At 41.4% G+C, this 27,631-nt stretch overlaps 2 protein-coding genes across 3 annotated transcripts in view; one reads left to right on the top strand and one right to left on the bottom strand.

The window, feature by feature from the left end:
* Positions 1-9,814, top strand: part of DOK6 (docking protein 6) — a 272,262-nt gene extending 262,448 nt beyond the window's left edge. Inside the window, exon 8 of the mRNA XM_039839865.1 lies at positions 2,053-9,814. Within this exon, the coding sequence (XP_039695799.1) occupies positions 2,053-2,192 (140 nt within the window). The 3' untranslated portion in view covers positions 2,193-9,814. The remainder of the gene's footprint in view (positions 1-2,052) is intronic.
* A 7,832-nt stretch (positions 9,815-17,646) lies between these two features.
* The window catches only part of CD226 (CD226 molecule), a 66,765-nt gene continuing 56,780 nt past the window's right edge, over positions 17,647-27,631 (bottom strand). For both annotated transcript variants that reach the window (XM_039839844.1, XM_039839853.1), the window contains exons 6-7: positions 20,570-20,624; positions 17,647-18,691 (exon numbers count right to left, since the gene is read on the bottom strand). In XM_039839844.1, the coding sequence (XP_039695778.1) occupies positions 18,578-18,691; positions 20,570-20,624 (169 nt within the window). In that variant the 3' untranslated portion in view covers positions 17,647-18,577. The remainder of the gene's footprint in view (positions 18,692-20,569; positions 20,625-27,631) is intronic.

Genomic DNA, 27,631 nt, shown 5'->3' with positions numbered 1-27,631 from the left:
TTAAAAAATATCAGGATAAAGCCAAGGCCAGGAACTTGGCCTTAATATTTAAATTTCCATCCGGTTATGCCCGTAAATTCCAGTATCTCCACTTAAAAGAATTATCATCATCTAGCAAGTCAAAGGTAAGATAAAGAGGCAAAACTGTTAAGATTTTTAAGTTACTTTTCCCCATACCAAAGTAGTGTGTCACAACCTTGTCATATAAACGTCATGTCGAAACGCCACCTCCTTACGCAGGCCTTCCTGGACCACCCACACAGATGGCCCTCTCCTTTGTGACATCCTATCCCTAAAGTGGTGATAACACTTAACGTGTCCAAATTAGGTTAATACATATTGATCTCGTACTCAAAAGACCGTATAAGACCACTGATGTCACCCGAAGTCCCCCGGGAAGGGGGCTGCACCCAGTATGCAGCAAAGGAGGCAGGCCGACCTGGGTTCCGCTCCCGAGTCCCCAGCCCGCACCTCCCCGCGTCTCCCCTCTCGGTCGCCACTCTGCTGCCTGGTCCCAGCTGCCTTTTCCCGCACTGCATCCTTCGTCTCCTACCGGAAAGAGAAGACGTTCTCGGCTGAGGTTCAAGATAATTCAATGGCCTATTGAAAGAGCTGCGGCTGAAGTTTCAAAACCAATAAGGAACTGTGAAAGACAGGCGCCGATAGCAGGTGCATTGGCGCCCTCGGGCCAGAGGAGCAAACGGGGTTTCGGGGGCCCTGGGAGAAGGAGGGAAGGGAGTGGAAAGTTCTGGAAGCTCAGCAGAGACCTGCAGGAGGGGCAGGGGGCACACCCCGAATCTCAGTCAGGAAGAGCATCAGGCCAACGGTGGCTCTAAAAGGATTTCTACCTAGAAAGCAAGATCTCGCCCTCTAAAATTTTTAACATTAAGAGGCTCCACCATTTAATTAGCCTTTGCTCACCCACTTCATTTGCATTTTCTCCCTGGATCCCAAGTTTCGGGCTCTGCCAGGATACGTTCCGAGTCGCCACACACAGCTGACAAGGAAACGGCTTCGAGCGCGTGCCCTTGCCAAGGGCGGCACCGCGCGAGGACCTGACGGGATGTTGGGTGCTTCTGAGTAACAGGTGGCCCTCCCTGGCGCCCTCGCCACAGAGCCCAGATGAAACGCAGACCCGGCTCAGCGCGGCTCCGCCTTTGGGTTTGATGCTCGCTCTAAGGGCAGAGCACACTGGGTCAGTCCGTCCTCTCTCCCTGCTAAGCTTGTCCGTTAGGTTATCATCATTCTCGGCTCCGAAGAATTACTCGTCACTGGTCAACAAGAAGGATGGGGAGCAAGTTCGTCCGAGGCCTGAGAATGCGCACTGTCTCCCTCCATTTTTGGCATGCTGACAAGTGTTCCAGTAATCACTTCTGTGTGTGTGTGTGTGTGTGTGTGTGTGCCAATTTCTCACCTCCAGGGGTGCACGTGAACTACAAAAAGCATAGATGGATTTGTCTCAAAATATATCTTCTGCAAGATTGAACTTTTAGGCTATCTGGGTATGCAGAAAGGCTTATCATTTCCATCAAGTGTGTCACGATGTGGGTGCAGTTACAACCCCGCCGGGAGCCAGAGCTGTCACCCAACGCTTTTCCTGATCAGTGATGGTTACCGTTAGGATAAAGTGTAGCTCGCCTACTCAAAAAGGGTATGAAAAAGTGTGTGCCTTGCTTCTGTAGGCCGAAAGTGAGTATTAAAGCAAAGAAAGAGGCTTATGGGCTCTCCATGCAAAACAGCTTCTTTTGGGAAAAGCCTGTCTGCTTCTGTTTCAAAAGTCGAAGGATCGTAGAAGCTTGAGATCCTGAGGAAATGTACCTGGCTCTCTGGCATCCGGAGTTTCTGCCAGGAAACTGGCGGGCCCCGAAGGTGACCCTTTTCACTAACTCATCCAGGAACGAAGGCGCCGAGCTTTCCGATTGTCACCTGCGTCCCTGGAGCTCACTGCGGAGGACACGAGGGCTGGCGTCTGCGCTGTCCGTTTCGATGTGTCCTTTTGCTTTTCCGAACCCTTCCCGGGCCCACAGCTCTGCTTCCTTTCTCTCCCTCCAGGCCACGGGTTTGGTGCGTCGAAGATGTCGCGCGCGCAGACCTTCCCCAGCTACGCCGCGGAGCAGAGCGCGGAGACGCCGCAGTCGCTGTCGCGCTCGGGCAGCTACGGCTTCAGCTACAGCTCCAGCCTCATCCAGTGACACGCAGGCAGCCGCGGCCGAGCAGAGACACCGTGCGACCCGGACCTGCGCGGGCGGCCTTGCGCCCTCCGCCGCCCGGAGGACCAACTGCAGCCAAAGTCGAAATGGGTCCGCTGTGGCCCCGGTGCCAGCGGAAGGGTAAAAGCTGGAGTTCTGCCTCCTTGGTTCCGTGGCTAAGTCCTTTATTTATTGAATTTCTTGAGGGGGGGTGGGGTAAATCTATGTTTTACAAAAATAGAATCCAAATCGTATGAACAGTCCTTTAAGTAAAATTCTCTGGGTCTGACGGGAGCAGCAGCCTGGGCCCCATGAGAGCTGCCCACGTGCGTTGTACCTGAGTGAAGGGACTAGCCCCTGTCCTCCTGGCTCTGTCTGATGACGGGGTTGGTCCTCTGACATAAAGGTGACCCACCGCAAGCCGTGTGGCTTGGAAGGTCTTGACAGGAACAAATCTAGTAAGCTCCACAAATGGCATTATAACTCTCCATATAAATAAGCCCAGTGACCATTAAGGGAACAAGACATTTAGACCACACTACCAAGCAGGGCCTTGTAGCCCTACTGTGTGTGCGTGTGTGTGCGTGTGTGTGCGCGCGTGCGTACGCGCGCGCGCACCTGTAGACAAACGTGGATATTGCTATATCCATCTACACTTTACAAGTATATATCAAATGTGTGCTGAGGGTGACAAGATGTGCTCACTTAAATTGTCAAAAAAAAAAAAAAACCCTGTAATTTGGTGCATTAAAATTAAGATCGTTATGTTGAATAGCCATTTTTTAAATAGTGCTGTACAAAAAAAAACAAAAAGCTTCTTATTAGCAAAAGTATTTATAGAGTCAGTGTGCTCCAATGACAAGTGTGAGGAGGGGCACGCCTTGGAGCAGAAGAACGGCATCCAGCTGTCCCACGTGTCACGGCACCGCGCTGTCCTTCAGGTTAGCGTCCCCTTCTGGTTCACGATGTTGCTCCCCTCGGCCATCCTGCTGAACTCGGTGGGGAAGGTTGGGTGTGATCACCCGTCCGCTTCCACTTAATTTCAAGAAAAAGAAGGACTCTAAAGGAGAAGACGTTTAAGACAGTAACAATTCCCTTGAAAAGAGCGGAGCTGTTTTACAGTCAGGAAAACGACAGGACCGTAAGCATCGTTTAAAATCTCCCGGAAGCTGTCCTCACAGAGCCTTCAGGGGCCTGTCGCTTGCTGTGTGATGGGGGTTTGCTGGGCCCCTCTGTCCTTTTACTGAACGTGGGTTGGCTGGCATGGTGAGAAAATGAATTAAATATAATTTTTCTCATCTCTGACATTGAATGACAAACCTTCAACAATTTAAAGAGAAGTGGTGATTTCTTCGCGAACGAGGGAAGTTTGGCTCATTCAGGTCAACCAAGGTAGTTTTGCCCTCAGTTTTGGAGTGCATTCAAGTAAAAATAAAAACAATTCTGCCTGCATTGTCCGGTGCCACGTGCCTGAGATGGTCCCCTCACAAATACTCCCACGGGCATGAAACAGCAGTGAGCTCGGGTCACGTAAGATGAAAACCTGAGTTTTTTTTTTTTCCCCTAATGCACAATTTTTTAAAATGATCAAAGTGAGTCCGTTGAAAGGGTAACCCGTCTTGCTGATCTGTGATGAGATTTTTTTCAGCCCTATCCTTAGCTGGAATGTGGATTGACAGTTCATTTCTGAGAATTACTACAGAATTCAATGGTTCTGAGTTTCTCCTGGGTAAATCCGCCCCTATAGCAACTACCTAGACTCTCCATATCTCTCAGATAAGTATGACAACCCATCGAGATGCTAATCATAAGAGTTAATGTGGCTGTGAAAAAATAATTATCCTAAGCTTTCGGGGATAGAAAAGAAAATGACGGTGAATTCTGCTGACAGAGCACAAGAGCAGGTGACTGGCTCCTGACGCTGACAGAGCTTTCCGGAAATCCCAGCTCTCAGACTGAAACGCCTCCGAATGACTTCAGCACGATGTGGCATTCGCTTTCGAAATGCCGTTAATAAAACCCACCAGAGCAACTCCCCGCTGAGACCATTTGAGCACAGCTCCTAGTGGAATCGCTCACTCAGTCGAGCTGTTGCCTAGAGACCACAAGTTTCTACAGGGGACTTTGGGGGAAAGGTCCTCGGGGGTCCTGGTTCCTGTCTCAGCTTTATGAATGTGCCAGAAGCAGAGACAGCGAGTCCGGAGGGGATTCCGCTAAGTAGATGAGTCTGCTCTCGTGTCTATTAGGTGGGAACACATGACCTGCATGAAGTTCTCCAAGACCACCACTTGCTCGTGGTCATTTCCGGTGAGCGTAACTGAGAGGGCATCAAAGAACAGGCATAAGCTTGGGCCAGTTCATTCTGAAAATCGGGCCACAGAAAGAGTCTGGGAGATAGAAATTTCCTGCCCACGTCTTTATCTAATCTCATCACGACGAGAATGATGCTCTACAATATGCCATGGTACATTTCTGAGGATTTATTCTAGCGTAGTCCTCCAATTATACTTACAGTTGTAGCTGAGTCAAAATTGCTAAATGAACAGATAGGAGAATTGATATTAACCTAGTATGCTTGGCATAAGGCAGTGTACATTGTAAAAACAATGACAAGCAGAATAAATCATCTACAAAAACCAAAGATAAAATGTTACTGAACCAGTCTCTGGAACGTCATAAAGTCAATTCCGCTGGAGCATCTAGAGCATTCATAGGCACGTGTTCAACTCGCTTGAGCTCGTAGGTTTTTGACTGAAGATGCCTCTACACTTTGCAAGGCACTGTTGTCCCTTCTGAAATTGTATTCTATCTTTAATACACGTGTGGCTTTTTCATTGTGAGCAAGTGGCTTGCTATGAACCAAAGACATTTTTCGGCTCCTTCTAGAAGTGACTCAGTTGGGGTTCCATCCAGACGGAGACAGGTGAGTGAAGGTGGTCCGTTTCCACATCGGGCTGGAAGAGAAGCCTGATGAGGGGACCCAACGGAAGTCATAAAGGCTCCCCTGGGAGCAGAGAAAGCCTGGAGGACGTACACAGCTCCAGAAACATCACATGAGTGAGTTTATTTTTTATGTCCCCCGGTTTTTCTTTTGAAAGTAATATTGTTGTACACACAACATTATATTTAAAATGCAGAAAGGTACAAAACAGCTTTCACCCAGTAGTTCGCTATTCTGGCGGAGGTGGAGGGGAAGAAAACGCATCGCTCACTTATTCGTTGTATGAATAAGAGAAACTCAGAACTAATTGATTTATGCAGGTCGTAAATATTCATGAATCGATAGGCTCCAGCCGCTGCCACGATTTGAACTTAATGAAATAAGAAATATATATTTACTTACGCATTAGGGAAGATGCAGTTTGACAGAGCATGTGAAATAAAGTGAAACACTTATTAACAGTAAACCTCACCTTTTCCACCAAGTAGCAACTAGAATGCTGGCCCTAGTGTCTCGTACAATTTTTCTCTGTCTTCGTTGGGCAATTAGGTTTGAAAATTATTTATCACCTATTAAATGGTCAATCACTTATACTTCCTGTCCGATATAGAAACAGTGGACTGATAAATAACTTTACACTGTTAGCAGTTTCTACAGATCCAATTTATTGCATGCGGTATCTTAATAGTAGATATTAAAAACAGGTCATAAAAGTTGATGTCTGCCCCTCATTTTTTGTTCAATATCTCAGAAAACCATTCAAAAGCATGAGTACCTTATTCCCTAGGTTATTGGAGACACTTCCTAAAATCAACCATTAATGATAGAATGAAAACAAGCTAAGCAAATTATATTCTTATAAAAAAAATTGTAGGCCGGTTTTGATTTTTATAACGGAGCACAAGAAATAAGCAATATACATTCAGTGGAGTCGAGCCTAAAAGGCCTTTAACACTTCATGTTATAACCGACACTATGCCAAGAACTGCTCAGTGAAAAGGATGCGTTTTCCTCCAATTCTGTTAACATGTTATGTCTACTGATATCTTGCAATTTCAAATTACCAATAATTAACTATACCACCCTCCAACCTCGGCCTTTCCAAAATCAGTAAAAGTATGCCTACTAGACATACCTTAATCGTTACGACAATAGGTGACATGCCACACAAATGAAATTCTAGCCAGTGAAATTTCTGGAGTGCAATTTCCCATGGAGAGGGCAGAGAAAGAGGACAGGGACTCGTCGGGAGGGTGGCAGTCTAGGGAAGTTGCGGAGACCCCCAGAGAGACATCCAGAGTGGCACTGGGGGTCTACCTTCCTTCCATTACAATGTCAGCTCCATGTCCCAGACTGAGAGAAGGCCAAGTACTAAGTACTGTCACTGAGTCCCGAGTAGGCAAGAAGTATGTCCATCAGTTGTGCAATGTTTTCGTTACCGCGCGAAGGACGACACGTGACCAACAAGCATACTTCCTTCAACTTAGTGAAAAGTATTCAACGCGAAAGGAAGTGTCACGAAATCCCCATGGTAAAATGTCTCCTCTGTAACATGAGGACCATTTTCGTATGGTCGACCTTTTGGGTTCCAACACGAAGACTTGGTTATCAGTGACACTGGCCAGGCCCTGAGTGTGTCAGAGGATGCCCCCGGCCCCACGTGTGCGTTCTCAATCACTGTTCTTTGAAAGCTGGACCCGCCTTTTCCCCCCTGAAACTACCATACATCCTTACTTTCGTACTGGAGAATGTGCATCGTTATCATCTCATTTCTACAATTTATTACAACGAGGGGAGGCATTGGAGAGTGTATAGACCCCCACGGAACTGTCATGAGATCTGGGGCACATTTCTTAGGTAGGCGGAAAGCTAATCGGCCCTGGAGGATTTCGCACAGGATCGAGGTCGAACTCTACGTTCTGCCGAAGAGGAAAATGAAACCCATGGACGTCGTGATTTATCCACAGGAAAGAAACGGTGAAGAGGAGGTTCGCCTAGTTCCAGGCTCCTGGGCCAGGATTGGTTCCTTGGCTCCACCTCGTTTCCCCGTGACATGCAGTGGGAGTTGAGAAACGCCACACGGCCCATAAACTAACAGGCCCTTGCACGTGTAAGTGTTTTCCCCAATTTTTCAGATGTTGCTAATTCTTCCCGAACTCATCTCCAACTATGTCAGCAGAGAGGCTTTGTGGGGTGATTCGTTAGACTCGCTGTAGGTCATGAATGATTGGTGTACCTGTCGCTGTGCTTACACTGTCATCCAGTTCCTTGTTGGAAATTCAGACTTACTTTTCCTAAAATGACAGCGAACTAAAAAAAAAAAAATGGCTGTCTATGTTTTGTATTCCTATTAATTCATCATATTATAATTGCAGTTATTATCTAGGGGATCTTTATTACCCTGTAGCACTTTGGTTTAATTATTTGTGGCATTTGTCACAACTTCGTTAGAGAATTAATAGCATCACAGCTACATTTTTGTTTTCACGAGAACTTCAAAAAGCTTCCATTTTCAATTGAAATTTGGGGAATAATTTTTTTTACATTAAAATACTTTACACATCAAGTTTTTTCTTATAACAACAGTGGGCAATTATTTAAATTAACCAAAGCTTAGATAAATTAGGAATGTTAAAATGAACAAATAACATGAAAACCACATTTTACTTGTGATTTCCATATACTTTTCCTGAGTTTAAAATTTTAATGTCTTGTAAACCCTTAAAGAAGAGCAATAGGAATAGGAATACGTCAAATTCCTTCTAATAATTCTGTTTAATAAGTTTTAGTTATCCCCGCTGCCCTAGTGTATATTCCATCCTGATTTTAAGAGGAATGAATGGATTTAAATTTTCTAATAGTTATTTGGAGGCAGTTTTAGTAGTTGATACAATTAACTTCCCCGATCTGTTCTCTACTTGGAGGATTGTTTTAGACTTAAAGAGAGCATAAGATCAACCGTTCTGTAGACACAGAATTATAGGGCGAGGCCTCTACCTTGACCCTGTAGTTGTGTTCGTGTTGGAATTTGATTGCCGTCTTAATTCACCGAAGTGATCCACAGCCTCTTAAGAGTTGCTTATTTTCAGGAATCCAAAATTTAAAAGCCTAGATTCAGGTAAAGGAGACTAAGATAATGACTTTTTTTTTTTTTAAGTCACCACAGGTCTTCTCTCAAAGAAAACATCATGAGAGGGGTTTTATGGTTTTCCAGTATCATTAAGTATTTGACAGAAGGGCTGAAAGGCAGGGAAAATAAAGAATAAAGTGATAGTATCTTGATATACAATATGAATCAGAAATTAACAGGATATAGGTCCAAATGAAATAATTTAATTAATCAAATTCAGATTTACATATCTAGTGCATAATTCAAGGAACAATGCTTATTCTTATCAAACAATGTATGTCAGTGGGTGGAGTGGGGAAAAAGAAGCTTTATATTTTTGTGAAGACCTGAAATAGAGATTCTTTCCAGTTCTAAGACACTCTGTATTATTTTAGTTATAGGAGGCAGCATATGAATCACAGTAACAAATCAGGCTACTCCCTGACAATAAATGAGCATAAAAGCGAGTGTTGTCTTTACAGCGGACAGCAGAATACCCTTCCCAGCACCCTCTCCACCCAAGCCGGAATGCATGTGTGTGCGCGCGCGCACACACACACACACATTTTTGACTTTTGACCTCTATGTGTCCCACTATAGTTAACGTCTTAGGTCCACACGAAATTATCCCATTTGGCAAATTCCTTACTCCTGTGAATCTGCAAAATATATTAAATTATGTGTTATATGTTTGCTTTCTGTAAATTATTTTAAATGAATTTATATATACTTTGTGAAGTCTTATCCTGCACATTATGAAGGGGTGTCATTTTTCATTGATTAAATATGTTTATGATTATTTTGATAAAGATCATTTTTGGATGCTAAGCCCTTGTTATGAAGTAAAATACCCATTACAAATTTGCTTCCCTTAAAGAATATGTGATTTGATAGCCTTTAACTTTAATCACAACCTATTCCAGATAATAGTTGAAGCAGCTCTACTTAAATACTAGCTGAGCTACCTTTTGGAAAGAATACTCTCCCTGGAACCAAAAAGTAAATTTCTGGCAGAATAGAAAATATGATAATAATGAGGCAATAATAAAATTAGGAAATTAAGTTATTTTTAAATCTGTCCATGTGATTTATCCCCTTGGTAAAAATACATGAAATGCGTAGGTTAAGAGTAACCTTCTGAATTCATAGTTTCTATATCTTGATCTTCGATAGATAAAGTACTCTATTGTTATTATGGTACTAGACATAATTATAAGAAATTTACAAATGCGATTGCTACCAGAAGGATCATTTATAGTTGCGCAATATTAAAATTTCCTCCATCACTTAAAAAAGAATGTTAAGCAGTTCAAAAGTACTACTTTCTGCCACAACTTTGCATGACTGAGATTTGAACATCTAAATGGATGGTTTTTACCCAGGAGTTATTGAATATTGTCAGCACTGTAATATTACATGATCTCCTTACATTTTTGTTATTATGTGATGAACTGTAACTATGTAATTAAACAGAATTCTGACAATCATATTCTGCTAACCTTTGAAACGTCACTTATTCCTTTATTTATTGGCTTGCTATTTTCAAAATAAAGTAAAAGAAGGCCCTTTATTAAATGTAAGATCACTGAGAATTTATTATGTATTTCTAGTGTTTTCCTAAACCCTACGTTATGATAGAATATAATTTTCATTAGGTTGACTCTGGTTTGGTGGAATTATAGAATATTCATATTGAAAATGACATTGGAGATCAACACTTATTTTCTACTAAAGAGAATCCAGAGTTTTAAGTGGCTTTCACGGCATCACACGACTGGAAAATAGCTTTTCCTTCACCATTATGCCCACCTTCTAATAACCATATTATTTTCCATCCTATGATATAGAGGGCTTTGTCAGCTGGATTTAGATCAGCCTGGAAATATGCTTACCATATCTGTTCGTCAAACTTAATTTTTAAGTATTAGCTGGGCATTTCTAGTTGATTCACTAGATTAATTTGCTAGAAGGGTTTTTCTTTCAGAGGGCCATGCCTTTAAAGAGAGTGTGAGGCTTCCGTAATATCAGAAGAATCAAAGTGAGTGACGGAGCTGACATCAAAGAAGACATTTAATAAATACACGTCACCAGGCACAGCCCAATAGCAGTTACTTTGTTTTTTTTTGTAATGTACAAAGAAAAACAAAACCAAATCTTTATAAATATATATATGTATATAAAATGCCCCCCAATGGCAAAACTACTATCCTTACTTCCAATCTATTCAAGAAATATATTAGACAAATTTACTTATTTTTGATATCGATATGGTGAATCAGTAAAGTAAATGTTTGAGCAAGAACTGGATAGAATATCTAAACATTCCTGGAAATACGAATTATCCTAATACCTGGATGTCTCAGGAAACCAGGCTGCTGATTTGTATCATCCCTAAGGTGAGTCGATCACAAGACACTTATTGAGTGCTTACTGTGCTTGCTACCTATAGAGCATGAGTAAAGGACCTGCAGCATCTCCTGGTGCGTGGTTCTTACTGCCTGTTCAGTCCTTATACAGCATAGTATAACCATAACTCCAAAACTCTCTCTTGCTATTTGAATTGTATAAATTTTTTCAAACTTCCTTTTCTAAAATGTTCTATTCCTCTCAACACAAACGTCCACCTAAGACAAATATTTATTTACCATTACTTTCTATGTATGGGTGAATTATAGAAATTTCTTCTCTATATCTTACAGTCTTCTGAATATTTGCAAACTTTTGTTATAAGGTAGCCAAAAAATATATATATATATATACTGTTTTGAAATTCAATTTAAAATAACTTTAATCGACTCTTCTAAGAGCTGAGAATTCAAATTAATACCACACAGAACTTAGAGTGACTTGGGGTGACATTTGACATCTCAGGTAAAATCAACACCGAATATAATACTAAATGCTCACTATATTTGTGAACAAATGTAATTTCATCCTTCACATTACAAATGTCCTTCCTAAGTCTTCGACGGAGATGTAAAACGGTCTAGCAAGGCTAATCAACAAAAGAGAGAAAACACAAATCACCGATATCATCAATAAAGCTGGTCGCCCTTGCAGAGACAGCACTGCAGATACCCAGCTGCAGAAACTGAATGTTAAATGGTCTTAAGTGAATCCTGGGACCAACTCGGCGCCAACAATTAGATAATGGGCCAAATCCTTGAAAGACATAAACTACCAAAACTCACACAGGAAGTAGATGAACTGAATAGCCCTCTAGCCATTAAAAAAAATGAATCAATAATAACCTTCCAAAATGAACGTAGCTTTCTACCAAACATTTAAGGAAGAAATCCTAATTACCTGTACTCTTTAGAAATATATGCATATTTCTAAATAGATATAGATATAGATTTAGATATAGATATAGAAATAGATTTAGATAGATGAGATAGAGAGATAGAGATAGAGAGAGACAGAGAGAGAGAAATAGATATAATGACCTTTTAGCCCATTATGCTGCTGTGAAGGAGAAGCTCATAAGAGGCATCTGTGAAGCTTGTGCCTCTGTGGTTCTTCAGCCAAATGCGTGGCGCTGGCGGGGACGATGGCTGGTTGACAGGGCAGCGGCCAGGAAGAACTGGGCGTACAGCAGAGAGTGAAGACAAGCTGGAGCCTACCAGGCCCTCTCCATCTGTCCAGCAGCATGCCGACTAAAATGCCTTGCAGAGAGCAGAGTCCAGCGCGCCACATCTCCTGCAAGTTCCCTTTGGGCCAGTTCTAACTCAGAACCGAGCAGGAAAGGGGATTCTGGGAATTATGGGGTGTACAGACCGTCCGCCTGAGGTCACCTTTCTGGTTTTGTTTCTCTTCCTTTCTCTGCAGAAGCCTCATATTTGTTACATATAGTTGTATATTTCTCGATCACGCTGTTACCGCCTTGGTCCCTTTTAACCGGGGATCCTCCCAATTCACATTTACCCTTCGCGCAACTGGACCTGAAAATAAACGAAGGCTGAAAACCTGTGACCAAGAGAACCCTTCCTCGTGGCTCGTATTTTATTCCACTTTAGCAGAATCCAGAAAACGGTTATTAACTCGGGTGCCTCAGACTGTGTTCTGTGACGGGTGGATGGTCCCATCAGCGCCTCTGGCTTCGCTTCTGCTCATTAACTTGACGTGTCGTTGTCATTTTGCGGCTTGAGATAGAATGTATTACCTTCTGCTTCACTGTGGACTAAAAATTTCACAAAGCCTGATGTTGGTCTGAGCGTAGTAGGGAGACAGAATGATCTCATCCCGAGCTTCAGATCGCATTCTCTATTTGTGCCCAATTTTCATATACCATAAAAATACCTGGCTCTATTTTGCCGCAATTGTCAATTGAGATAATAATGTTTATCTTGCCTACATCTTAGAGTTGTTTTAAGAATCAAATGGAAGAGTATGAGAAATTGCTTCCAAAGTTATAGTACACGGTAGAAACACATCATGATATAGTTTGTCAGTAGCCACAGTTGATAATAGCTAGCTCTGCAATAACGATTGGAATAATGATCAGACATGCAAAATTATAGAAAGGCTAGAAGAGTTATCTACGTTTCTAGAAGCTACTGAGACATTATATTTCTCTGTACATTTATGCGAGCTAAAAAAAAATTAAAATTTGCTTCTGATGCTCTTCATATGATGAAATAAAAAAGTGAGATAAATCAGCTCAACCGAAGCCACATGGAGAGCTGCAGTAAGAGATTTTAATGATGTTGAGAGTAAATCGGAGAGCTCAGAGTCTTACCTGGTCAGCCGATTAAAGAACAATGGTCTTGTTCACGAGAAGTATTTTTGAACACGTAGGATAAGGGTTCTAATGAATAAGTTAATGGGTGAGAAGGGGATCATCTTAAGAATGAATTTCCAAGAAAATACAAAAATAATTTTATTTAAATTTTGAAGACTGGAGGGAGTCATCGGAGATCCTCAAGTTTTATGTCTTACAAATATGGTTTGGCATCACTCTTCGGGGATTTGAAGAATTGTTGCTTGATATTTTAAACTTGTGAGAACTTAGTTTAAAAAGGGCCTTTGCTCACCTGAGCCCATGCGGAAGACGGACACTGGCTGCCTACTGTTTTCTTCCTTTAATGGTGTTTGTTTCTACAGGTCAAATGTTTCTCAGTATAACTTTGTGGCATTGGAGGTTTTGCATTTAAAAAATGGACAAAGGTGACCGTCTTACTTGGAATTTCAGAGGCAATCTGTTACAAAGAAACTGATACTTTGTGTAAAGCTCTATCTGTCTAGACAAAAGATGCAGTTTTAAAAATAAATAAATGGGTGAAGTTGAAGTCTAGAAGAAAGACAAAATCTATTATTTGGGGGACTGGTGAATGCTAGTATCCAAATCCAGTCTCAGTCGCAGTGTTAAAAATGAACTTTTGGCCGTTATTCTAAGACTCCTAACTGAAAGTGGCGATGGGATACTGACTTGCATTTATTTATACGTGTCTTTATTTAAAACAACCTTGGATGTCTTTGGATACCCCCGTAACACATTCAGGTCTTACATAAGGTCCTGAATTTATATATAAAGTCTTGCCCTTAAGAAAATGGCCATCCAGTGCGGAGAGTGCCAGACATTCTTCAGCTCCATTGGAGGGATTCTTCGTATGTGTTATTTAGAAGTAAGTTATACCCCACCCGCTACTGTGGATGCTGAAGGGACAGACACCGTCCCACTGACACCTGGAAGGGGCACTGATTCTGGAACAAGTGAGGCAAATAAAAGGTGGGTTCCAATCTCATCCACGTGTTGACGAGTGACATCGTTTCGGTTTTCAGCAAATCGCGGAGCCGGAGCAGCTCAGCTCCAAGCAGGAGCTGCGCTGCCTGCGGAGGAAGCCACCTGAGTCGCCACGCTGTCTTCCCGTGGTCCCAGCTTGTTGCGTCACCGCTATGAGTGGCGCATATTACGCAAATAAATCGACTGGCTTTTATAACATAGCATCGGCTTCCAAGGCTTCCAACCAATACCCCCCCACACAAACTTTTACCGCCACAAACCCAAATGTAACAGGCTTCTTATCGTTCCTTCTTCCAGACATTGGTTAAATACATGCAATCTGCAACCTCGCATCCTTTTGCAGTGCGAGATTTTCTAGAATCGGGTCCAAGTTTTACGTTCCTCTCTCCTTTTTTTTCTGGATGAAGGGACACATCAGAATGACAGTTGTGCACAGAGAACGGCTGCTAATTGGTTCAAGTCAAAGCTCCAGGGTAACTTTTTTTTTGGAAAGACGAGATTGTTGAGGTATCTGCTGCATTACAGAGGCTCTGGAGAGATCATCTAGACCACTGTGAAGAGTTTGAGATAAATTTATGGTAAACACCAAACTAGTAAGCTAAAGAGAGACAATTATTAGCTCTAGGTGGGAAAAAGTTACGTAGGAGAGAAAGCACAATTATTTTACCACGCGATTCAACCGAGGAGAGTGTTAATGAGATAAGAAAAAAACAAACACTAAATATTGAAATAATCAAATTTTAATACAAATATTCTAGAAGGATGGACACACGAAAAAGGTATTCACGTGTGGTGAGTTTGTTGGGAAGACGACATCAGTAAATTAATAAAGAATGTGTAAAATGAAAAAAAAGAAATCCAGTAGTGGTATGAGCATGCTATTCAGAAAAGTAGAAGAAATAAAACAATCGGAAGAAGTGAAATTTTTTATCTCAATGGAGGGGAAATGGGATGGGTAGGGAGCTAGTTTTTGCAGAAAACCCTGTAAAGCAATTTGACTCTTTGAAGTACATACACTTATAAAATGCACCAAGTGGCACATTGTACAAGGTGTCAGTGGTTGGAATTTTCTTCTGCATTTAATTCTACATGTTAATATAATTCTATAGAAATTCTCACCTAATATTTTTTAATGGCAAATGAAACTAATAATCGTGGAGTACCAGATTTTACTCATTCAAGCAACAGAATACAGTACATTGAGGCAAACATTTGCATGCCCTACAAAACCGGAGAGTCTGAACTTACACATAAACCTGGAAAATATGTTCTAAAGAAGGTAACTGTATAACATCATTTAAACAGGGACGATAGGCAGGAAGTGGGGATTATTCCAGACATTTACCACCCATACTCCCCGTTTACGTCTCACACCACCTTACAACATAGTTAGTGCTTTAAACCTGGAAAAATATAATATGTAAACCGACCTTGAAGATTTATAAAATTTCCTTAAAAAACACTGCAGTTATCACAGAAGTCACAATTCTGCCTGTTGGATCCTAGCAATAGAAAAAATATTAAAAAACACATTTTTACTTTTCAGATAAATGTATACATGCCTCGAGACCTGGCTTAGAATAATTCCAATGAACAGACCAATGAAAATAATATATACTAAATTTATGCAAAAGCATGAAGAAAGATCAACACTTTCTATATACTACATTCTAATAGTGGCCAAACTAATGATGATAATAAAATAATGATAGTACATGTTTATATCGTTTTATATTTTTCAAATATATTTTCTTATCACTATTGTGGAAAGAAGTTAAACTTTGTATTCACAGTTTAACATCTCCTCCTACACTTTACAAGTATCTTAATTCTACGGTATCTTCAAACTTGCTGAAATTTCATACAAGCAGTACAAAAATACAGCACATTATTATAAATCAAGGAGATATCATTTTGATTACAGTGATTTTTAATTACAATGTGGACTCTCTAATTTGGAAAATTACTACAATGCAGATATAGTTTTTTTTTAAAAAAAAAATATTGTTCTATACGAACCAACATAACTTACCTACCTTGTCATCAAACAGCAATTCTCTTTGATTACTTCAATGTAAATATTAAAATAACAGCATTCGAAGGAAACACAGATTCTTATGTAATGTATTACATATCAATATAAATTATATATGTAAAAAAGAATCTTAGAAAGCATCTTGCTTCCTAAGTAGCAGCTCGCAAAAAGATTTAAACATAATTTCATTCCATTCTGACTTTTTATTTCAATGATCTGTTTTGATCTCTTTCCTTAGTAACAACCAGAATAGTAGGTACATCAGATTGGGGGAAAGCACACAATACACACAATACACACACACAATATCATCATCAATAATAATATCAACATATACACACACCATATTATATATAGCATATTATATATGTATATGTAGAATTTCCAAACTCTGGCAAATTAGGTATAGTATTAAAGAGACTACAATGAAAGTGCTTTATTAAGACACCTGGAGGGGTAAAAATATGAATGAACAGAATTCCATCTGTGTAACAGCTGGAGTGTAACAGGGTAGCGGGGGCTGGGGGCGGAGGGGGGTCGTCGGAGACATTGCCGCAGGACTTAGGAGAGTTCCAAACCCCTGAAAAAAATCCCGAGCTCTGCGGAGAAAGAACATACAGCAACGAAGGAGGGTAGAGCTAACTGTCTCTTACACATTTTGAGTGAGAGATTGTTAAAAAGTTAAAACATGGAAAAATAGATATGTTTCAAATGTTCTGGAGACTTTGCAACACTTAACTGGTTTGCCCCAAAAGTCATCCCTAAAACCCTGAGTAAAAACTATCTGGCTGTACCATTCTCAGTCCCCAGCCGTCATCTTCTCTTTTAAAACGGGACTTATATTCCCATTAGTCTTTGAGAATGTGGTTATCAGCGTCTTCCAGAAAGTAATATTTTGATTGTCTTTAACTTTTAGGAAAAAGAAATCATCTATCTTTTAAATAATGGTAAGTTGCTTCACTGTGCAAACTGATAGATTTAGACATGGAAACTTTCCTAGATCTGATATAGTTAACAAAACAGTAGATCGCGTTCCTGTAAACTGCCTTCCCACCTTATTACACTAATCTATTCCTGGAACCCGTCGTGAATCCAGATGTAAAGATCTTTAAGCAAACAAAATAAAAAATGACTAACTCTTCTTGCATGTACGTTAAGTACAACTGGAAAGTGATTGTTTTAAATTTTTCCCTCTTCTTAAACAGGTTAGGGCATTCATGATTTCTGTAATCCACAGCATAATTGCACCATTTGGCATATATGGTATTTGAAGCTAAAATCATGAAATACTCACTGACTTGCTTAAAACCATAAATGACAGCTTAGAATCTATCCAGACAACATGAATTTGCCTTGGGTTCACTTAAAGACTATCATGAGAGTCTCCAACTTGAATATTTAAATGCAGTTTTTGTGATGAGCCTTTTTAGAGACGAGTAATAAATATTTGAGACATGAATGATCACTTTATTTGGTAATGACCATTGTGCTTTCAAGGTGACCCCAACCGTTATTTGGTCTCAGAAGTGCTTTTCACTGCCGGCATCCACCTAGAATTTGGATGATGATAAGCATGGTCTCTGATTGCTCTATAGTGATAACTCCAGGGCTGTCTTTGGTCAAACAGTTTCTCCATATCCCTCCCCATGTCTTGATGCCTTCACCTCCTTCCCTACACCTTCCCAGTCTCACCGTTCTGTGCTACCACCCGCAACACCACTTCCGACTAACATTCTCTTTCTTGTATTCAGATTTAATTACTTAAGTTATTTCATTATTTCAATTTTAATTATTTAAAAAACAAGAACTAAAAATGCCTAGGTGCCTGACCTTTTCGAGAAAATGTATATATGCAAATTAATTCTCAAAAGTAGGAAAAAGTTAATATCAAAAACATTGAGTTATTATTGGACTGCCTACGACACTTGCTCATAATACTGGGCCAGCGATAATACTCTGAATTTCTCAGCAATGCGTTTTGGCCCCGCTCCTCGCCCTTTAGGTGAACAGTTAATTGACTGAAGCCATTTCATCCTTACTGGCCATGATACCTATTTAATGATAGACAAATAACCAAATGTGTTTGCTCTGTCAAATTAGTGAACTCTCTACTAGACAGAAACAAGGGTTAATGAATTGTCCGAAGTTGTTGGCAGCCATCTCGGAAACACAAGAGAAAGTCTGAATGAGCGTTAGGCTACCAACAAAAAAAGGGGATCCAGCGCGTGGAAGGGAATCCAGAAACTGGTTTACGCCTGTTTAATTTCAGACACAACATTCAAGCCCTGGTACCCAACCCCAGGCTGAAGCTTGATCTGTCCTTGATTGCCCTGTTACATGATTCAGTTAAGTTTCCTTTTGTGTACAAGCTAGTTAGAGTCAGATATTTCTGAACCATTTCTGTTAAGAATGTCCTCTAAGTAATGTAGTATTTTTCTTATCAAATAAATTATATTCGGCCAACCGGTGTTCAGGGTAGACACTGCGTAGTGGGAAGAAATTGTATAAGGATCCATATGTGTAATTGTCCTCACAAATGAGCTCAGATCGAGGAAAAAGCTTAGATTCTGGTCTTTGGCCTACGAGAGAAGGTTGGGTAGTTGACATAAATATCCTCTCCTGCACCATCCGACGGTTGCCTGGCAGAGATGGGACTCCTGTCATTGCTGGTTGCCTAGAAAGAAAGGGTGTCAATAATTCACAGCATCTCAGCAGCTGATGAAGACGGTCTAAATAAAGCTCTCTTCAATTCAATCACAATATCGTCAAAGTCCTATTATGATTAATTTCATAAAATATTGAACTTCTGCGAGAAATCACATTCTTGGCTGGCCGGGGTCCGAGTGACATGCATCGGAAGCCAAGTCAAGATCATTGCTTGCTCTACTGAGTTTACGGAATACCTTTCCCAATGGCACACTGTTTGGTGAGAATATATGGGAAGTTAGTGTAGTATTTTCCCATAGTGGGTACCATTGAATTGCCGTTAAACGAATGTCTTAATAAACAATACGTTTAAAGTACGTGGTGTCCTGGACTAAAAATAAGCAACTGAACACAAGAAAAGAAATTAAGAAGACAAACTGACATTCGCTTTCAAGATGATGCTACGTAATCATCGCAGTGGTTTTGGCGTTTGCCAGGGGAAGGCAAAAGGAAAATTCAACTGTCATTGTTACTGACATGGCCTGTCAAAAAACAACAGAATCAAGTGTAACTTATTTATCTTTCACAGTCCAACTTAATATCTAACTTTCTAATCATCATTCAAGGTATCATTATTCTACGAAAGCCTGAAAGAGTTGAATACCTAGTGGGGGAAGTTGAAAAGGCCATTTCTGCCTCTGACATTCAGAGCAACAAAGCTGACTTGGGATCGGTTTGAGTGGACAATAGCTAAGGACAAAGAAGGGATCCAAAAATTGTCTATGACCGAGCACTATTTATCCATACTGGATGGCAGATGAGAAAACAAGACTTTTTGAGTCTTTACAGTTGGTGCCAGAAAACAAGCCATGCATTCTTCAGGGAAAAAAAAATTGTTTTGCAAAGGGTAACTACTTAATAGAAGAAAAAGTTAAACAGGTAGATTATTAAGAAATCTGAAGCACACATATTGAATTGTCAGAAACTTTTTAGGACTTGGCCTGATGGCCGAGTAGAATTCAATTGTAAATAATTCAATTGGAGAGAAATGGATGGAATTGTAGATAACACTTAGAGATTTTGTAAACAGAATGATATCTTCAAAGAGAATATGTGACCTATGGTGGAGACAAAAAGCATGAAAATAAGCATCCCCGTTATCTGCAAACGCAGAAGGAATTTTCTACTCTTTCAAGTACACAATAAGTGGCAGGATAAAGTAGAGTGAGGAGGAAAATATCACAGCTCATCAGACTCCTGCAGCCCATCCAAAAACTCTTCAGCTTTATAATCCGAGCGTCCATTAATTAATAAATTTATCTCAACGTAACGATGCTAATAAATGTCATGCATCACGTCCCCCTTACTTCTTGCACGCTCACTATGCTTCGGATCTTTTAAGTAGTTTCATTTAATTTAATCCTCACAATAACCTTATGACAAAAATAGTATTACGGCCTCTACTGGGTCAGATAGTGACCCCACAAAATTGATGACCTTTCCAGACCTTCATAATGTGACTTGATTTGGAAATAGGGTTAAATAGGGTTGTTGTGTGCTCACGTGCATGTGCGCGCGGGCACACACACACACAGACTCGCACAGGGAAGAATGCCATGTGAAGATACAGGCAGAGCTTAGAGGGATGTAGCTACAAGCCAAGGATTGCCAACAACCACCAGAAGCCTGAAGAGAAGCATGGGACGAATTCTCCTTCCAGGAAGAAAGTGTTCCTGCTGAGACCCTGATTTTGGACTTCAGCTCTCTTAGAACTGCAAGAGAATAGGGTTCTGTTGTTTTAAACCACCGACTTCATGGTACTTTTGTTCACGTCAGCCAGGAGAATAAAAAAGAAGACATTTATGACACATGAAAGTGGGGAAGTGGCAACTCTGGGGAAACTCACCTTGTTCTGTGTCTCCCAGGACTCTTCAAACTGGGCCCTTTTCTGTCTCCTCCTTCTGAAATACATATTCGACAGAGGTATTAAGAATGACACTCCAGCACTAGGATCATTTCAAATGCTCGCTACCTCGCCTGTACCCCAGCCCACACACTCTTACTGAGTTTGTCAAAGGAGCTGTCCATGGTTGTTTTGTACACACTTACCCCAAATTCCACCAACCCAATTTTTTTCATTTCCCTGCCTTCTCCAATGGGCTCACAGATGGTGGAGGGAACTAAATGGATAACCGGCCAGTGTAGATTAGTAATCTCTTAGTGAGTTTACTAAGGAATGGGTCATAGTGCATTATACGTAAATGGCTTACGACCTTCACCAAATAATCTCAGACTTAGAGATTCCTGATCATTAAAGCTTCCTTTTACATGTCAACGGCGTAACTTCTTGGATGCCAATGATAATATAATTAAGCTTTATAAAATCTTCCAGGTATTTTACTAAACCACCTGTAAGGGTTATTTTATTGAGATGTCTTCAAAAACTCTTTATTTAACATTCTGGGAAACTGAGGCACAGAGGGTAACCTGTCCAAAATCTCATGGCTGGTTAGTGATAATATGAGAATTGGAATCCACAGCCCTCCCTGCTCCATGACTACTAGGCTCTCCTGCTTTGGGTTCATGTTGCTGCTATTGAAGGGGCAATCTGGAGCCTGACTATTCAATAAACTCTCCAATTAAACCCACATAAAACTAACTTCGGGGGGAATCTTTCAAGGGAAAATACAAGAGAAGAAGAAAAGAAGCTTTTGTAACTGAACGCAAAAGATCAAATAACTATATCCCAGCGTATAAAAATGGTTATTATGGGGAGATGGTGACTTTCTCTTTCATCTCCCTAAAGAAAAGATTCTTATTGAATAACAGAGAAGATGGGTCAGAAGAAAAACGGTGGAGTTTTTTAAAAGATGAGGGCATAATTTCTTCATGGAAATTTTGAAAACCGAGCATGAGAGTCTCTCTCCAAGAAAATGTTATTCAGACATTGACAGCTGATTCTAACGATCTCTTCTAGTTGCTATGAAATCATCCTATTACGTCAGCTTAATCACAAAATTTCCTTATTCTATATGCTTTGATTTATTTACCTAAGTATAATTTAAACAATGGCTTAATGTATTTATTTATTTTGTGTGTGAGTTTACTGTGTGCAAGTCGTATTTCTAGGTATTTTATATAAATTATTTGCTTCTTGAGAGAAACCTGTCACATCGATGTTATCATCGATAACAGAGAGCACGAAGCTCAGAGCGGACGATGCGTGTTGACCTTGTACACAGCAAATTATGAGTTATTTGCATTTCCCTCTGGTTCTCTCCACCCCACGCGCATCCCCTGAGCGTCCCCAGGGGCCAGAGGATTTCAGCACCGAACCCCGGGATCCCCTGGCAAACCAAGGTGCCCTGTCTGTTGCGAACATCGACGCTGGCAACAAATGTCGAGATACGTGTCTAACACCTTGCTCACTACATGCTAAACAACTTCTTCAGCGCACAGACCGCCACGCTCACCGGGGTGACGCACGTCTGCAGCCACATGCGCTTAGCAGCACTGCTGTTGCGACCTAATGGGAGTGACCCGGGCGGGGGGCAGAGGCCGGGCGTGGGGCGCTGCGTGGCCCCAGGGCGCGGGGGGCGTTCCGAGCCCTGCAGGCTGCCATGGTTGGCTCTGGCTTCTTCTGTCCCAGTTGGTACATCTAAAGGGATGGAGCCATTTTAACTGGTCGCTAGGGCAGTCCAGAAGGTCATTGTTCAGCCCTTGGGTCACTTTTCAAAACATTTGTGTTGTAAGGACCACCACCAGCTGACAAGGCACTGCTGTTTCCGTTGTGGCCTTCGGCCATGATCACGCGTTCTAGTCCAAATAATTTCCTTTTTGTCATGTGGAACCAAATGGGACAATATAGTCTACGGTTCAGTTTAGCTATTCAGGTAAAAGTGATGCATTTTCATGAAAGTAAATCCTGCATGTTCAACAGCTGTGACCCTCCAGAGACCACTCTGTCCCTCACTCTCTTAGCCATGCTGCCCGTGGGTGCCGTGGGTGCCTGCTGTCATATCCGCGGTGGGGGTGCGGGGGTCGTTGATCAGCCAAGGTAAAGCTGCAGAGGAACTGTCAGTGTCACTACCTTCCTGGGTCCCTTACCTCAGTTTACTAATTTCTGACAAGAAAAAGGCTTGAGGGCTGTCTGGAGGCGGAGAGGAGGGAAAAATGACAGTTTTGTATTTCGGTTTAATTAGACGAATGCTTATTGACCGTCCATTATTTGAAAGACTAGCACTCAGTGCTCTCGACGCTAAAAAGTGAATAAAACACAAACTCTGCCGTTAAGAACAGAAGGAAAATGATTAAACCGCAAAGCAGGCCGCGAGGCGCAGCGGATAAGAAGTACCTGGGATTTGGGATGGTGACACTCGGGAGGGAGAAGGACGGACCTTCCAAAGGAGACATGGGCCCCCTACATCGAATGGTCCACGGGATTAAGGCCAAAGATGGGGTAAACAGCATTTCGGTGGCATGAGGATGATAAGCGAGTTGGGTGTGTTCACGGAACAAAAGTCGCCGTTTTAACAAAATTTTCAGCATTGGGAGGATAACTAACGTAGAAAATCTGAATGAAAATGAGGCTGGCATCAGAACGAAGGGGATCTCGGACGACAGGGTTCATGAGTTCTACCGTTATCTGCGGGGCATGAGGAAGGTCGTACGAGGTTTTAAACAGGAGGGAGGACGACAAGGCCAGTCTTAGCTTTTAGAAGAGGAACCGGGAAACAACAGACGGGTTAGAAAGAGGGGGGACACCTGCGAGCAGGAGATCAGAGTGGAGACTGTCACTAAGCTCAGGACAGGGCTAAGAGCCCCTGAGCGGATGGAGGCGGCGGATGAGAGGGCGAGATGCAGAAACCCACTGGGGAGACGGTCAGCGAGCCGCGTGCATGCGTGCGTGCGTGAGCGTGTACAGGCGTACGTGCGTGTGCGTGTTTGGTAATATGACTGGGGGAAAAGAGAAGAGTAGACAGGGATGTCTTCATTCACTCAACAAACACGTGTTTAAGTAACTACAGTGCGCTAGATGTGCCGGATGTAGACGTCAAACGTCGGGTCTCCTTCTTAAGATAACACTCTGGTTGGAACACAAGGGTAAAGAGTCATTCCAACCACGGAGCTCACAGCTAAGGTTGCAATGAGCACCTAGACAAGTGAGTTGATGAACACGGGAGAGCTAGAAAAGTTAGAAAGAATCATCCAGGAATATCCCAGAAACTCCCACGTGTGCCGCAAGACAGTACGAGGCAGGGAGCCAAGAGGCCAAACAGCCACCTGCTCTCTCTAAGACAGCCCCTCCCGGCCCCTCTCCTCCTCAACAATTTTTAATAATAGCAGCTAGATTGCTCGTTTCAGAGACTGTACAATTATTTAAAATTCTGTTGTTTTGCTTATTAGAATGTGCGCTTCATTATATCTCATTCACCACTGTCACAATAGATACTTAATGAATGAATACATGCAGGCATTCTTACTGTTCAACCCTGTTCTCCTTTTCAAATTCTGCCTCTCTCTCTGTCTCTCTGTCTGTCTGTCTCTCTCTCTGTCTCTCTCTATCTCTCTGTCTGTATCCGCTCTCTCTCTTCTCTTCTCTCTCTCTCTCTCTCACACACACACACACACACACCCCAGAGGAATAAACACACACACTCTGCCTTCACCTGAGCCAGCCTTTTTTCCCAAAGGAAAGCAGTTGATAGGGTGGTAGGGAGAGGCAGAGGCAGCCTGGCACTTGATGTGTGCTCGAAGTATAAAAACTTGCTATTATGGCTTTTGCAGCCGTACAGGCCCTTAATTAATTTTAAGCACGAACTCCCCAGCTTTCTTGCCTCCAATATTTACTTTGGATTTGGTTCTCCTTTCATATGTGTAAGAAACACAATCAAAAATGTGAGTGCCGTTATTAGCTGGATCCAACGACTGTGCCAGAGTTTACATGTTAACAGAGAACCCCTGAGACATGTGAATACTTAGGTAAACAAGATTTGAAGGAGATGCAGGGCCTCACCCTTGTTATAAAGAACAGAAGATGTATGAATTAATATTTAACAAACAGTAAATAATAGCCATGCCATATCCTCCCGCCACTAAGTGGATGGGCCAGTTTATCGATAAGCAATTGAGAAAAAGAAATTTACAGCAGAATGAATCAGCTAAAGCCAGGAAAAAAAAAAAAAAAAGAAGGCAGAGGATGAGAACAGTGTACATCAATCATCACAGAGGAAACGCTTTCAAACAAACAATGAGTCCAGTAAAAAATGGGACGAGACAAAGGAAAAAGGTACTTTTTCTTTCTGCATCTCCTAAGTGTTTCTGACTCCTCACAGATTTGTGTTAGGTCCTTGATTCTTCTGATTGGGTTCGACACCTTAAGAGCAGAAAGAACGTGTCTTCGAGACAGATGTCACTTCATTCTAACGAGCTCCCAATCACATACATAAAACCTTTCATAGAAAAAAAAAAAAAAACGACCAAAACAGTATATAAATAAATTTGGATATAGTGAGTACATTCAACACACGACAGCATGTAACTGGTGTTTAAGAAATAGTTCCCACTCGAATGGGGTAAATAATAAAAATTAATCAGGGAAAACATGTTCCTCCAACTCGGTGCTTGCTTGGAAAGAATTTTAGTCCAGGAACCTGAAGTTCTCATGGCGGGTCTTTCATTATCCAGCTGTCTGACCTCCGGCAAATTCCTTGACCTGCTCTGCATGCCGACCTTCACTGTCACCTGTCAACTGGTGACAATGACACCAGTTCCAATTACTTCACGGGATTGCGATAAGGATCTAACGAGGCAACATTCAAAAGAGCAATGAACTGCTAGGGCAACGTCGCCCCTGACACGGGACCCCAAGGAAGTCAGAGGCCGTTTCATCTTTAAGGTGCCCTCCTGCGCCTGGCACGCCTCACCCACCGCCACCCACAGGGCTACCCCTTTCCGAAAGAGACTCCGTCGATACGTGCTGTCGACGGGAATGGGATTGAACTTGAAACCCAGGAGCTGTCTTTCCTGCCCTCTGTCTTCGGGACAGAAAACATGCCACCCTTCCCCCAAGGGAACAGGCCATGGCAGAGACCCGCACGACCTCCACTCCTCGTGAGATGGAAGTGCCACCTTGTACCACGATTCCCAGGCAACCCAGAGATCACACTTGTCACTGGATTGTTATCGATCTTACAGATTATGTCATCCTTCCTAATTCACTACTTAGCTGTGATTTTTTTTTTTACGATAAGAGCTCGAAGGCGACCTCCACTCATTCTTCCGTAAGCATGACTGCAAAGAGAAACTAAGCCAAATAACAAACGTTTTTTAAACATGTTCGACCTCTAAGGCGAATAAAAGTAGAAAAATGTATCAGTGCTTTAAAGACTTTGTACACAGAACCTAAGAAGGGCTTTTGTCAAATAAGACAGGAAGAGGGAAAGTGAAATTTATTCAGAACCAAAATATATGGAATCGCCGTGACCAAAGGAACAACGAACTGTCTCTCCATCAAATGAGAGATTAACTTTTTAAAGTCCTTGGCACCTTATAAAATATAAATAAACGAAAAACTTGAAATTATTTTTGCATTATAACACAAGAAGGAAAAGGACCGTATTTGCTATATCGAAATAATTTGAATATAGTAGATGCTAAGGTTAAATCAAACAGGCAATCGTAATGAGAAAATAAACATGATGATAAAAAACGCATTGAGAGTATTCTGAGAAAACTTTAACTACTTTTTAAAATGCTATTTAGATCTTTATTTCAGTAAAAATAAAATCTGAGTGGACTAGAAATCTAAATTTTTTTCCTGTAAACATTAGAAAAAATATAAATAAATATGATTTAATCTCTGGAATGAGAAATGACTTCCAATTTATAAAAATAAATAAATACACAAGATTGACCAGGTCCAAATGAAAAATAACTGTAGGCTAAATTATTAGAAATGACACACAGAGACGAACAAAAAGTTGGTTAGTAGCTTTAACGTACCCTTGCTATTAAAAAGAAGCTACAGGGGACAATAAGAGAGAAACAAACAACTTATTAACAAAAAGCACTTAAAGAACAAGTTTAAATAAAAGAAAGACTGGTGAGAGAGATGATCTCGAGCTTTATTTGGGGAGAAAAAACTGCTACAATCTACAAAGGAGAAAGAAATCATCTGTGTGTCATACTCTTTCGCTAGGTGTTTACACATTTGATTAATTACTTTATTCTAAAGAAACGCTCAGAAATGAATAACATTTATAACAGCAAAAAAAGAAAACCCTTATTTCCCAATAGTAGACTAACTAGTAGGACGCAGCAGCTGGGGCTATCAAACTGAATTTGCACCAGAGTCACCTGGAGGCTTGTCGAAGCACAGGTTACTGAGCCCGCCCTCAGAATTTCTCATCCGGTGGGCCCCAGAATTTGCAGCTCTTGTGTGATGCATATAATGGTGGTCTGGGGTCCACTCTTTGAAAATCACCGCGATAGACAACAGAATTCTGTGTCTAAACAATTCCAACGAAATGAAAAGCTGCTGGCTGTAGATCTGAAGTTAAGTAAAATTTCAAAACCAGAATTCACGATCGCACACGCTATAATATCTCACTCAAGGACAGAACTTACAGCGGGGCAAGCCTGCGAGGCGACATGCCAGAATTATAAAGCGATGATCTTGAGGGAGTAGAATTAAAAGCAACTGTTTCTTTAGGCTTTTTGGTATTTTCCAATCTGTCTAAATGATGTATTGCTTTTATTAAAAAGAAAAAGAAAAAAATGCTTTAAACAGGGTAATCTGCCAGATTTTAGTGGTTATTTTTAAAGTGCCGGGTGTAGAGAGCTACTCCATGGACGTATGCACAGAACCCTTACGATGACATTCTTTATTAAGTTCTCGATTACATGAGTTGAGAAGTAGAAACCACTGAACAGTAGGAGCATTCATTTCACACTGCTCAACTATAAA

This window comes from Pteropus medius, unplaced genomic scaffold (genome assembly GCF_902729225.1).
Source record: "Pteropus medius unplaced genomic scaffold, Ma_sr-lr_union100, whole genome shotgun sequence".
Lineage (NCBI taxonomy): Eukaryota > Metazoa > Chordata > Mammalia > Chiroptera > Pteropodidae > Pteropus > Pteropus medius.
This window is presented reverse-complemented; position numbering and strand designations above follow the sequence as displayed.